General features: G+C 37.8%; 1 protein-coding gene across 1 annotated transcript in view; it reads left to right on the plus strand.

Annotated features, from left to right (window-relative positions):
- The first annotated feature begins 7,985 nt into the window (after positions 1–7,985).
- Positions 7,986–15,029, plus strand: part of LOC120769344 — a 40,810-nt gene continuing 33,766 nt past the window's right edge. Inside the window, exon 1 of the mRNA XM_040096308.1 lies at positions 7,986–9,457. Within this exon, the coding sequence (XP_039952242.1) occupies positions 9,446–9,457 (12 nt within the window). The 5' untranslated portion in view covers positions 7,986–9,445. The remainder of the gene's footprint in view (positions 9,458–15,029) is intronic.

The raw sequence follows: 15,029 nt of genomic DNA on the forward strand, positions 1-15,029 counted from the left end.
TGAAAAGTAGAAATTTCTTTTTTAAAAATGCATGAATTTACGAGTACATACGTACTCTATTACCAAAGTGCGCTGTAAAATTGAACAAATACGCTGAAGCGGCGCAGGCAAATTTACGTTGTGTAGAAACGACGGCAACGGTAAACAACCCCAACGAATACATATCGATGCATAAAGAGATACATCTGCAAGTATGCGTTGCATTGTGTTAGTGCGACTACGTGTGTGTGTGAACAAAATATCGAGTTATGTGTATGTGTGTGTGCTGCTAGTAGTGCTGCCTTGGGTTTTGAATTTTCCTTTTCGCTTATACGAGCAAATTTCGTCGTTCGCTACAGCAGTGAAACAACCACCAACAAAACCGATTTCACAAACGAACCGCCAACGAATGCTGTTCGTGCCGAAGCGCAACAAAAACACAAGCACATTTAAACCGGACCCAGCACTGCACTCACCACCGCCGACCCTCGTCACCCACACACGAATGCAGACAGCGATATACGGGTTGTATGTGTAAGCACTTGCACGCACACTTGTGCATATAATTCAGTTATTTACGTCGTTGCTGTGCGCGCACGAAATATGCTTTCCTCGTTTTTGCCATTATTTTTGCTACCAACCTTGTCATAGCTTCAGAACCACCGCTAAAAGTTCACAAAATACTTAGTATATGGGCGCGTACAATCTGGCAACACTGGTTGCTTCAAATCGTGTTTGCCTGCTATAACGGTAAAGGCAGTATGCACTCATCCGGCAACCCTGCGCGCTCATAATTTAATGTTTCGCGACCGTAGTTTTTGTTGTACTTCGTTAATATATGTATGCCTCGCGTATTCATACTTTCTTGCCACATTTGCTCAGTCGACGGAATTGACAGTGGCAGAAATTGACAAAAAAGGCTTCGCTCAGCCTTACCACTTGTCGACTGCCATTCGACGGCTTCGGACAGACGATGAAAGCTTCGTTCCAAAGGGCGTCAGGATATGTACAATGAAACGAGCGCAAAGTATTGGAAAAAATAGCTGCTTAAATACATCGCAACCGATCGACCGCTTGATGTAAAAAGTTTGCGACCAACCATCCTTCTCTCCAGAGTACCAATATTGGTCTCTCTCTTCTGTGTACACTCCCAGAAGCATAGAAGAGGCAAACTGTATCCAGCAACTCAAACCTTTTATATGTTCGTAAATACTTTGTTCCAAATACCATCGATTTAATATTATTTATACTCTATGGTTGATATAACTAAATGGGTTACAACTAACATAGAATGGATTTGAAGCAAAGCCTAAATAAGTATGTTGGAGAATCTGAGTATTATTTCGTCAATTTTCGAGGCTCTTAAAAATCGGCCTGAGAATTTTCAGTTCAAACACAAAAAATGTTTGAGTCTCTTTTTCAAAAGATGAAACTACCAAGTATTAGACCTCTGTATTTTTTTATACGCGACGAGAGACGAGAAATCTACCAACTTCCAATTAAATCCTTAAACTTTAACAAAATTTTGGTTTCCAGTTCGATGGACCTCAAATACAGTTTGGGAAAATCTTGCTGAGGTAAGAGGAATTCACCGGATGTAAATTCTCTATTATTAATTGTTGTGATTTTGAAATTATTAACAATTTAGACAGATCAATCCGTAAGATTAACAAGCAATGAAATATATCTGATTTATTTGAATCCGGAGGGATCTGAATTAGGAGGCTTGTACTTGTAGTGGCTTCGAGAAATCATGACATGCTCATGATAGTCTTCTGTTAAATTCCTCAGAATTGTTGCGAAATGACAAAAATTTAAACCAAACATTAAGAAGTAACTTGGAGAAGGCTTGTTGTTCTACGTTGAGCGGGGACCAGTTTCCACGATGTTTGCAACACACAGAAGGAAATGTCGAAGACCGTACAAATCAGCGTGACGAGCTGATTCGATTTGGCCATGTGTTCGTATGTCTGTTCGCCGTATATATGCGAACTATTCCTTCAGCTTTTGAAATATCGATTTAAACATTTTTCACATGTGCTTTTCACCCCAAAAATCTGATCACTTGGCGGAGCTGTCGATAACGGACCACTATAATATATACCTGTCATACAAACTGACCGATCAAACGCAAGTACTTGTTTGGAAATCTTTTTAATCTGACAAATTACCCGTCTGAAGAACAATAAATCGGCAAGGCAGATGGATAGCCGACAAGCCATTCAAATATGGCGGCGAAGAACTGCTAAGGAACATGCATCAGTTTCTTTGTCGAATATGGTCGGAGAAAGCATGCCCGACGATTGGAATTTAAATGTGCTCTGCCCAATCCACAAACAGGGAGACCCCACAATCTGCGCCAACTATCGTGGGATAAGCCACGACCGTACTGTGTGAAAGATTGAAGCCCACCGTCAAGAAACTTTAACCTTTTAAACCTTTAAAATCAACAACTGACCAGATATTCATTATGCGCCAAATCTTGGAAAAGACCCGTGAAAAGAAAATCGACGCACACCACCTCTTCGTCGATTTCAAAGCTGCTTTCAGCAGCACAAAAAGGAACTGCCTTTATGCCGCGATATCTAAATTTGGTATCCCCGCAAAACTAATACGGCTGTGTAAACTGAGGTTGAGCAATACCGAAAGCTCCGTCAAGATCGGAAAGGACCCCTCCGAGCCGTTCGATACCAAACGAGGTTTCAGACAAGGCGACTCCCTTTCGATGTGACTTCTTTAATCTACTGCTGGAGAAAAAAATTCGAACTACAGAACTAAATAGAGATGGTACTATCTTCTACAAGAGTGTACAACTGCTCGCGCCAATGACATCGATATCATTGGCCATAACAACCGCGCTGTCAGTTATGTTTTCTCCCGGTTGAACAAAAAAGCAAAGCAAATGGGTGTGGTAATGAACGAGGGCAAGACGAAATATTTTCTGTCGTCAAACAACCAGTCCTCGCATTTGCGACTTGGCTCCCACGTCACTGTTAACAGTCCATTAGTCCTGGAAACTAGCATTAACACCAACAACAATGTCGGCTCTTGCCAACAGGTGCTACTTCGAACTGATTAGGCAATTGAGATGTAATGTTCCCTCCCGACGAACAAAGACCAAAGTCTATAAGTCACTCATTATTCCCGTCCTGCTATATGGTGCAGAGACATGGACGATGACAACATCTGATGAGTCGGCGTTTCGAGTTTTCGAGAGCAAGGTTCTGCGGAAGATTAATGATCCTTTGCGCATTGGCAACGGCGAGTGTTGCAGCGGATGGAACGATGAGCTATACGAAATAAACTCTTCGTATATAAGTACATTACATTGACATAGTTCAGCGAATTAAGAGATAGCGGCTACGCTGACTGAGTCATGTCGTCCGAATGGATGACAACACTCCAGCTCTGAGAGTATTCATCGGGGGAAACAGAGGAAGACCTCCACTCCGTCGGAAAAATCGGGTGGAGAGGGACCTAGATACACTTGGAATCTCCAATTGGAGCAAACAGTGAAATGCAAAAACGACATGTGCGCTGTTGTAAACTCGGCTATAACCTCGTAAGCGGTAAAATGTATTCTTCTTACTTCAGATGAGTCTGTAAGAAGTGCTGCTGTCAACGCGCAGACTCATTTTTTACGAGGGAATAAATAAATAAAAACGAATATAAAAAATATCTTAATTTGGACCGTGACTGGCTGGATGCCTATCCTGTTAAACGTTATAATAAAAGAAAATTGGAACTCTTTCATTTTTTCGGTTCTTCAATGAAGAGGAAAGTAATCTTCTATCATTAATTTTGGAGTATAAAATATGTAACAAATTTAGTAAATTATATTAAAGATAAAAAAACAAATATTATTTCCTCGAAACAAAGATTAATATCTGCCGAATATTCTAATAAAAATGTCGATCGGGTGGGTTACAATACTATTGTATGCTGGCATATTTGACAATCAAGTTGAAATTGTTAAAATCAACTGTGAACATTTTATTATTTACTAAATTCCTAAACGCCCAACCTGTCATAACGGCGCACGAAACTCATCTGCCAGCAGATCCTGTCGTTCGCTAACAACCTATCGATCGGTTGCGCGGCTTTTTGACGCATATCCGTGCAGAAGCTTTACGAGTATGCCCACACATGCATGTGTCAAACTGTGCTTGTATGTGTGCCATATCCGTTTCGCAGAGCCTGCTGAAATACCTGTATGTGTGTGCGTATGTGCACCTTGGGCTCCACCAGCACGCCATAAGCACATTGATTATTGATATTTATGCATGTGTGCGTAAATGAGGTCTACCAGCGCTTGGCTCATGCTATTGCCAGCTTACTTGCTTGCTAGCGAGCGCTACTAGATGGCTGGCTGATTTGCTGTTAGCGGTTATTATTTTTGCTTTTATTTTTTACTTCAACAACGCTAGCATTTAGCAAACGTACAACCAGCTCCAGCACCAGCACCAGCACCAGCTAAAAATTCAGCATGCACAAAGTTCGTTTCAAGTCGCTGGTGTTGAGGGAAAAACATCCACATAGCATAAAATGTATTTTTTTTTGTTTTTGTTTCTGGTATAAAAACCCAACTGGCAATATTATTATTATTTTATTTAGCGCTATCTTGCTCTCGCTCGCCACAGCAGCAGCACAACCAGCAGTTCAGTTTTTAGGGTGCTGCGGCGCGGCGCGGAGCGGTGATATGCGAGCTGAGTCGCGTTGAGTTGGATGGGTATTTTGTAGATACAAATGTGCATATGTATGTATGTATTAAATATATATGTATGTGCTTGTGTATATACGTGCCTACGTACCTAAATACCATCGACGCTTGTGCGCACATATTTCAGTCGATATGTAAGTATGTGTATTGTTGTTGCTGTATGTATGAACTCGAATTCGTATTATTGTATGTATATACATACATACTTCCTCGGTATTGTTAAATGTGTACACACACACACACATACTTTGAAGCATGCTCGAAGTACGGGCACGAACGAGGTGAATGGAGGAATGAAAAAGTGTACATTCACATTCACACACAGCCACACGCACACATGCATACACGAAGCGATAGAGAATGACAGCAAAACATAACAAAAGCAACAACAGCCGTATGACGGTCGATTCCATGCCCGACACACCAGCGCACACGCGCACATACACATACATGCAGGCCACATTTAATGCATACATATAGAGTCAGCGCACATCGCTACACACTTATGTACACACAATACACTTTGGCAGTCAGTCCCTCTGTTTGTTGCTGTTTTTGTTGCTTTCGCCGCTGCCATTGCTGTCAATTTTCGTTCGTTCGTTCGCTCGTTCAATTGCTTGCCTGCTTCGCTTCGTGTGCTCAATTTTCCTCTGCTGTAGCCGCGCCGTACCTTTAGTCGGGCTTGTAACCGTCGACAGTGGTGTATAGGTAGTGCAATGTTTGAGAGGGTCATCATTTCGAGGTATCTCAATGGTACAAAGTGAAACGATTATTTTCGAAATTTCCGACTATTGTTCGATCGTTCTGAGGTGGGACGCCCAGTGTGCTCTTCACTATCCTACCAATAACTGTAATGTAGAGAAAAATTTGTAAAATGGAAGAGAGTGTCTTTTTTTGACACATCCACTTTATATACATATGTATGTATGTATACAACTGTGGATATTTCTCCTGAGTTTTCGTAGCTTGCTCTATTGACAGTGAAATTCATCATTCTTTCTTCATCTCTCAAGACTTAAACACTTCTTTACACTCAAGATCAATAAAGTACTCAGTGCTATAAAACTTATAGTACACTCTTTATCAACTCCCTTCCTATTGTCTACTTTTACGAGCGTTTTTGATCGGTTTATAGCTTGTAATACTCAAATATTGGCAAATTGCGTTACGACAGTTAGCAAAATTTTAAATTTTATATTACCTTCATAAGTTTGCAATATTTTAGATTTGTTTTGTGATATTTCCGAGCCCTCAACTCTGTACGCACCTGACTTATTTTGCCACTACACTCTCCACATAGCCGTTGTTGCTGACTCTGCTATGCTATTTGTGCTGGCGAACGAACTCGTAACAAGCAACCATAACAGCAACAACACCAACAACGCCTAATATATAATGCAGACAAGTTGCGACCGACAGCGACGAGACACAGTGACCCATTCTTTCGATTTGCGAAACATTATCTGAAAAATTATATTATGATTCGCTTTCCAAGAACCTTTTTGCATTCTCTAGTTTGTTCTAATATAACTCCTGCTATACTATACTATACCTACTATAGTATCACTTCTATTGAAGTGCTTTGGCTACACAGACCCAACTTATTGTTGGTCTTCTTAAAAAATACGCTGATATTTCCCGAAAAATTACAGATCCTTTTTTGTGAGAACCTCATACAAAAATTCTAGCACTCAGCATTTTGTAGTAAACTTTGGATTACAATATTTTTTATATCCAAATTATTGTCCGGCCTTCTTAAAAATCAGCTGAAAACTGTTTGTGGAAAGTATTTAACATATCGAACAAATAGAGAAATATTTAAGGCTTAAACCTTCAGAGGAAACTTATTAGATTCAGTACAAAGGCGCTTTGCTTCGAAAGTCAAATTACAGTTTCATATTTTTGATTTTATGATGGATAAGCAAGCTTGCCATAATTTGGGCATAACATCACTTATTCATACAACTTAGTACTAGCTGATTAAGAAAGTTCAGAGACACATCAAATGTTCCACAATAATTTTAAAGATATTTTTGTTTCATATCACTTCTTCTGTTCCAATAAGTAATCCAAAAAATTAAAAAACTATCATTTTATTTTATATTATTTCATATTCATTTATATGTTCTAATAAGTAATCCAAAGAAAACAAAATAATAAGAAAACTACATTTATATTTAAAGCCGATGTGTTTAAAAAACACTTTGACCACTCAAATGAAAAAATTTGGCTATAAAACTATTAAAAATTTTGGATTTTGACATTTAATTCGAAAACAAGAAACACCAGAATAAGCAAGTGGAGTTAGTTATAGAGGAAAATGTGCGTCGATATCGCTTAAAAAGACTTTTCACGGATATTACAAAACTTTAATAACACAGGTTGTGTTAAGTCTCAGCCACTTTGGTCTAAAAATGAAAGTGGGAATTTCTGAATTATTCGAAATTAATCTATACTCGTTTCCAAAATGAATCGCAGACAATTCAATAATGCGCGTCCATATCCCATAAAAATACAATAGATTAATTTTTTTTTAAAAGAAGACAACTAAATATGTATATATGAATAATTTTAATCAGCAAAATTTTAATTAATTCTTTTCATTGAAAACATTTCACAACTTTATTAAAAAAATAATTTCCTACAATTTTAACGTATCCAAAAAAGAAAAGCCCACTGTGCCGTGCCGACATTTACGACTATGCCGACAACTGGGTAGGTACGTACACAGAGCATTCGACTCGCTGCCAGCCCGACAAACAGACTGTTGAACGAAACGTTGGCGCAACGCTTGCCTGCCTGCTTGATTATTGGGAATACATTGAGCTATATACACTTGCATATACCTATTTGCACACATACAATATGTATGAGACGAGGTAGATAGCAAGCGAGCGCTACACACGATGAAGATTACCACAACGAAGTTGGGCAAAACGAAGCGCAGTGAGGAAACGAGTCACCGCTGCAGCGACACAAACGCGCTATTGGTATGGATGGGTGTGTGCGTGCATATCTGAATGCTTGCTGGTGTATGTGTGTGTAAGTGTACCATTGTCGAGTGCGCTATGTGGCTTAAGCAACAACACATAGCACACACACAAGCAACTAGACTTTGTTGATGACGACGACGACAGCGCCGACGAAGCAACGTTATATGTACGATGACTGTCGGCAGCGCAGTCGACGCAGCCAACACATTTTCGAACGTTTCTACTGTGTGCCTCTGGTGAACGTATCTTTCGGTTTGCCAGATTATTTGTGATTTTAGCATGGTAGACTAAGGTACAACGTCGCTCGCACGCACGTACGTTCGTTCGCTAGCTAGCTCGTTTCGTCGTAGTCTCGTCGAAAAGAAGAAATCATATTTTTGTGTAAAGCTAAACACTATAGTAGCGCCGCCGACACATTAGCCTAGCTAGTAGCTGTCAATAGGGTAATGACAACGCGCGTATATTTTTCATTCCAAAAAAACGCGCGTACGTGATTGTTTCCACTAAACAAATATAAATATAAATATTACTAATAAGCAGCTATACAACAAATAAACGTATAAAAAATATTTTGCCGAAAAATCATTTGTTTCAAGCAAGTAAGCAAAACATAACAAAGTGTATAGCAAATGTGAACGAATATGAAAAAGAAATGTTGTATGCAACAAAAATTGAAATAGAAAATATTTTCGAAAACAAAACTACAACAAAGAGTAACAGTTGAAAAGTGACATTTTTGGAAATTTGTATGAAATGTGACTGCGAGTTGTGGCATTTTGAGGAAGACAAGTGAATACTCAAGCAGAAATAAATCAAAAAAAAATATTTAAAGTTTGCCGCACAAAATAAAACACAGCAAACCAGTGACAACAACGTACTGTGCAAATATAACATTTGTAAAAATTAAAAGTAAATACCACAAAAGTATTACTATAAGAAACTAGTGCATTTTGTACAAAAATTAAATTCGACAGACAACAACAATTGCCGCGAAAAACGCGCGCTCTGCAACAAACAACACCGCTTGAGCCAGTAAACCAAAGTCAAGTGTAACCAACTAGCAATAAAAGCAATAAAACACTACCAACAACACATTGACATTTGCCGAAAAAGCAGCAGTAGCTACAACAACAACAGCAGCAACTAGTAGAGAAACAGTGCAAATTCCAAAGTTGTTGCAGCATCTTAACGTCTCTGTGTATGCATGTATGTGTGTATGTGTGTGTGACATATGCACAACAATCAGCAGATTTCCGCATTGAGTGGTGTAAACAGAGCGGCAGCAGCAAGCCAGCACCTCTTGTGGCAAATACAATAAGCGCGCAAAACCACGCACAAGTGCAGCAACAACAACAACTGGCAGCACTAACAAGTGACAAGTTAGCACAGCGCCAATAAGCAAGTGTTATAGCAGCGTGCGTACCAAAAGTAGGCATACGCACCCTAGTAAACACAACTATTAGAACTAGTAGCAGCAACAAAACTGTTTTGCAAAAACATTTTGTGAGCACTCAACACACAATATTTACAGCACAGCAACAAAAAGTATTAGAGCAAAACGCCTAAAGCTAAAGAAGCGCACAATTATTTTGGAAGAAGCTGCAAAAAAATCATAACTTCAAATTGTCGGTTTATGATTTGTGCCCAATAAAAGCAACAAGCGCACACGTAGCTAAAGGACAGCAGCAACCAATTGGAGTATACTCTAAGAGGAAACAGTGGCAACTGTATATTTTATTATCTTCAAACAATAATGTGCACTGAGGTGAGTTTTTGAAAAATTTCATTTCGCTCAAATTTCAAAACTAACATTATAATTGTATTGACAGCAAATTGGCTTGTGATTAGTGCAGGGGAATAGCGCTTGCTGTTTGGGCGCAGCAAGTCAGTGAGCGCTGGGGAGGATTATGATTTATTTTAGCGTTTAGTTAGTACGAGGAGAAGTAATATTGAGTATTAAAAAATTAAAATTATAAAACTTGTAAAAGGCTCGCATTGAAAAAGTGGTTTTGAAAGTTACAGTCTTGTTAATATTATATTTCCAAGTAAAATTTATTTATATTTGCCTTTTTCGGGTTTTAAAAACGAATTTTTGAAAGTTATATCTTGTAAATAATATATTTTTAAGTAAAAATATTTTTTTTATATAATTTTTTTTTAATATCTTTCGAGTTTGAGAAAGTATTTTTGAAAGTTAGAGTCTTCTAAATAATATATTTTCAAGTAAAATTTTTTTTATTTGTCTTTTTTAATATATTTTGAGTTTTGGAAAAGTATTTTTGAAAATTATAGTTTTGTAAATAATATATTTCCCAGCGAAATTAAACCTGTAACCCCCCAAAAAAAAATATTTTTAATTATCGTTAAATGTTTAAAAATTATTAGCAACTTTTAGAAATGTTGAGTTTTTATCAAAAATGTTAATTAAAAATTGCATATATCATTTTATAAAATAATTGTAATAAGCAATGTAAAGTTCTATATAAAATTATTTGAGAGTTATATTGTGGCAAAATTGCTGCAATTTACATACTCTATACATATTCAGCGAATTCGAAATTAAGCAGTACTCATTTTCGATAAGAAAATTTTATATCATTTCAAAATTTTGAATTTTTTGAAAAATATTTAAAATTTATTTGCATAAAATAAACTAAAATATGTAAAATTTTAAATAATATTGCTCAGCCTACTTCATTTGAAGAGTGCATGAATTCAAAAATAATTCGAAATTAAGATTTATCACTTTTCTATATACATCCGAAAGCAACAAGCCAGTTTAGTATTGAACGCGATCATGTTTTTCGGAAACTGAACGCATTAGTTTTCAATTCAAGCCTGCTTGATACTCTATGCAATACGAAAATCATATGATCTATACTATGTTCGAAAATGAAGATCTTGTCTAAGCTACTTTGGTATAAAAATGAAAGGAGGAATTTCGAAAATAATTCGATAATCACTCAAAATTGATCTATACTATTTTCAAAAATGAATCGGAAGCCAACGCGTAACCGTTCTTTAGTTATTTTCAAATATAGCATACGATTCAATCATATTTTCCGAAAACTGTTTGTATTCATTTTCACCTGTTTCGTCTAAGCTATTTTGGTCTAAAAATGAAAGGAGTATTTTTCTTAATGCTTTTGTTATGGAATGTATGGATTTTCAAAACTTAAGAACAACTTTTATATTTGAAAAACAAGGAGATGCGAATTTTCGATTGCAAAGGCAATTTTAACGATTCAATAAATATTATAAACTGTTCCTTGTAATATTATTCACCTTTACTAGCATTCGTCCCATTTTAATTCTTTGTAATTTTACAAATATACTCATAAGGTCTAAGTTACAGGCTTATTTGCTTAACAAAAAGTCTGTAAAATTTGAGCAGCACTATAAATGTTTAGCAAAGTCAGCACTTCTGCATACTTCAAGTTTTTTGGAAAAATTTCTCTACCCCAAATTCGTGAGTATTTTTTTCACGTCAACAGTTTTTCTGAAATAAATTTCTTTACTCAAACTCGTGAGTATTTTTTCACGTCTCATGATGCTGCAAATTCTTTAGATATTTTTTAAAATTGACAGCTACACCCTGTATTCAACGACTATGCGTTATTCATAAGTAAAAATAACACGAATAAATCTAGAAAGTCACAGTCATGACACACGCCGGAACAAAGAATATCGAAAGTCGATGAATGTGAATCTGGCTGCGGATTGAATAAGTGAGTAATTTGTGGTTTTGCGGATTCTTAATAAAGACTACTGTTTCAATAAGGAAAATTCAGAGAAAAGAAAAGTAATCATGAATGAAAAACTCGCAAATGGAAAATTATTTAATAAAATATAATTTAATGGGAAGATAATAAGTTGGGCAAATAAAATATTAGTGATAGTAGTAGTGTGTAGAAGAGTTTAAAAAAATATCGTTTTTCAAAAACCATCAATAAGTATCTTAAAATTATAAAAGGAGGACTTAACTAGTATCTCAAACTTCTTACAAGTTTTTAGCTATTTAGAGCACACTATTTCAAAGCCAAGTGCAGCAGTTATGTATTCTTTAACAATTTAGAGCCGTTTTCTGAATGTCTGGTGAGCAATCATTTGTCAGTTTGTCTGGTTTACTTGTTTTGGTTACTACTTTTTTAAACACAACCTAACCGATATATAACCAAAACAGCTTGTTTCGGTAAATCACCTTTTATTTAACCGCCATCAAACTGACAGATAACCAAAACTACTTCTTTCGTTAAGGCACCTGCTTTAACCACAATTTAACGGTTAGATAGCTGCTAAGCAGATATTAAGAAAACGACCGCTAGTTATCTTTATTTTGATAACTGTGTAAAGCTTTAAAAATCTAAACTGCTTAAGTCAAAAAATATGACTTTGAGCAACTAACCACATTCTTCGTGTGTAATTCAACTATACTGCGCGCAATTTATGTATATCGTTTTACTCTCCAGCTAGTGCAGCACCAAGTGTTATTAACCCATGCCTATCCGGCAATTATAAGTTATTAATTTGCACACATTCAATATCCTTGCATGTCCTTCGCTCACATAAGTGCAGACACAAGACCAGTACCAAAGCAAGTGTTGCAAATTTATGCTGCAATAACAACAACACATGCATAACTAAACGCATTTTGAAGCATAACGGTATCACTGACCTGAGCTGATAGCGCCAAACTACAAGTTAAACCTACGTGCAACCGACCAACTGCAAATCCAACATGTGGTTACGCCAATTTCCGAGCCCTATCACCAAAGCAACACAACAACAAACATATGTCTGGCTGCGATTGGCATTTGTGACATGTTGTTATTGTTATTGTTTTTGTTGTTAGCGCAACAGCATCCTGGCGGTGAGTCGCTTAACGTGTAAAGTGGCGCTTTACGCAGCCACAAGTATGCCGTAAGTCGTTGCAACATGCAGGCAACGAGGTCGACGCTGTGCCTCCCCGCAGCTGATGAGTGAATGTGTGCCGTTAGGATGCAAATGCATGCATACAGCACACATATGCACACCTATGTTTGTTTGAGTAGCTGTTGGCGCATGCTTAGAACAAAACAGAGGGGCACGTGTGGCAAGCAAATGTTTCAGCGAGCAAGTCCTTATTGACGCTTGCGAATAAAATAGCTGTGTGACAATCGTTTGCGCCAACATACGTATATATACTTGTATATGTATATAGTTATCATATAGATAGTAATATATTATTGTGCATCGCACTTGTCGGCGGCTGCCTACGGGCCAGCAGACAGACATCTGTGCGCATTCGAGGCGCAACAGCGTTTGTTGGTTTTGCTTTAACGTCACAGCACGTGTTGCAAGGTTGCATGCTGCATTCTTTATGCACAAATAAATCACCTAAACACATTATTTGTTGTTATTGTGGGTTTTCTGCGTAGCAAATAAGCGTACGTCAGCAGCGAGTCCATGACAAGTTACTTAGAAGAGTGGAAAGTATAAACGCGAACGTTGAAGAAACATAAACAACGCCAAGTTGCAAGTGTAGCTGTGTATGTATGTGGCTTGCAATGCGGAAAAGTTGGCAAAACTTGCATTGTTGTGTGGCAAACTTCCTTCCTTTCTTGGCTGCTGCTGCGAGCAACAAACAAAGCATACAAGCCGGCTGACGTGCGTGCAACATTACGCTGCTCCGCACATACAATCTTAGAAAAGTTGGCGTGAACTTTTTATTTCCGTTAAGCGCGTTTTCCGCTGTTTATTTCTATATTTTATATATTTTTTTTAATAAATTTATTTTATTTTCATTATTTTTTAATACCAAAACATCCTTTACGCAAAAATATCTAAAAAATCAAGCAACATTGTTATGGTATTATTGAAACATACATATGTATGTGCAAGCATATAAGCATTTGCCTGCGTGCAACAAGTGCGCTAAAACAGCAAAAACACAGGTGTTGCATGAACCGCTTTTACCACACCAAAGTAACGGTGTAACAAGTCAATTCCAAACACTCAGATAGTTATGCTGCACGTGCTGTTCTTAGGTTTTTTTCTGCCTCACTGCCCTTTAGCGCTGATTCATGCAAGCGGTAATGCTGCCGCACTCATTCAACGTTGCAAGAACGCGCGTCTGTGTCCGTGCTGTCAATTTTACGTTTGCAGTTTGTGCTTTCTTAGCTATATTTTACATACACACAGACATAACTGCTGCTCATGCTTTGCTGCTGCCTTTATGTGGCAAGCAACGTTGCACGCCGGCAGCGCCAACTTTTTTCATAACATTTATATAAAGCCGCGCACTTATTTTGGTAATTACGGCATGACCTTTGTTGTCGTTATTATTTGCCTGTTGTTGTTGTTGTTGCTCCAAACGTCGGCTGTTTTGAATTTCTTCACATTCTTTGTTTTGCTCGGCAAATTTTCAACACACGCCACTTGTTTATCTTTTTGCAGTTCTTTCACGCGCACGAAAAAAAAACACAAAAATGTTACAACAACAAAGCAAACAAGCATAAACAGCTAGCCAGCCAATAATTTCCTCCACCATTCAAGCAATAAACAAATACCGAACATTTCCAACGACATTAATTACTTCTGCTCAAAAGCACACGCGCACGCTTCTATTGTGAGTGAGTGCTTAGCGCTTTTTATGCACGTACGCATGCATGTGTATGTGCGCTTTTTAATCATTTACCTTTAAAGCCACTAATCGTTAACAGTGCGCGCAGTCGCCTCAAACGCTAGCGCAGCGACGCGCCGCGCAGCAACGTCGACATCATCCGCACATCAGCCAGATTGCGGCGCGCTTAACATCCGACAACTTAAAACTCGGCCATATTTTTTCTCTTTTGTCCAATAACAAACGCAAACATCTCTTGCTGCCGTCGCGTCACGCATTAAAACTGCTTCCGTTCATTCATTGCTTTGACCGCGGCGGTTTAGTGTTAGTTGTTGTTTGTGCCGCCGCGCTGTTTACTCAGCGTCATAATAATTACAAAATCATATTGTGACTTGCGGAACATTAAGATATATGTATATATACATATATATGTGAGACATGCAGACACACATTTTGGTTTGTCATCATTCCTATTGTTAATTGTTTGGCTTTGGCTTTCGCTTTCATTGCGCGCCAATAGTGGATAAGTCATACTGAAATATGAAAGAGTAAAAATGATGTGCGCTGAAATCTCATAATATGATTTCTTATACTTGCGCGTAGTTTTCCTGCCACAACAACAATAGCGCGCCACACACACAACAATAGCGCGCCATCCACAGCGCTTGCACCTGCCTTATCAGCGCGCCAGCGGCAACAACCTAAAGATTAACTGTGAGCGCTAGCCACACATGGA

The sequence above is a fragment of the Bactrocera tryoni genome, chromosome 1 (genome assembly GCF_016617805.1).
Source record: "Bactrocera tryoni isolate S06 chromosome 1, CSIRO_BtryS06_freeze2, whole genome shotgun sequence".
In the NCBI taxonomy this organism is placed as follows: domain Eukaryota; kingdom Metazoa; phylum Arthropoda; class Insecta; order Diptera; family Tephritidae; genus Bactrocera; species Bactrocera tryoni.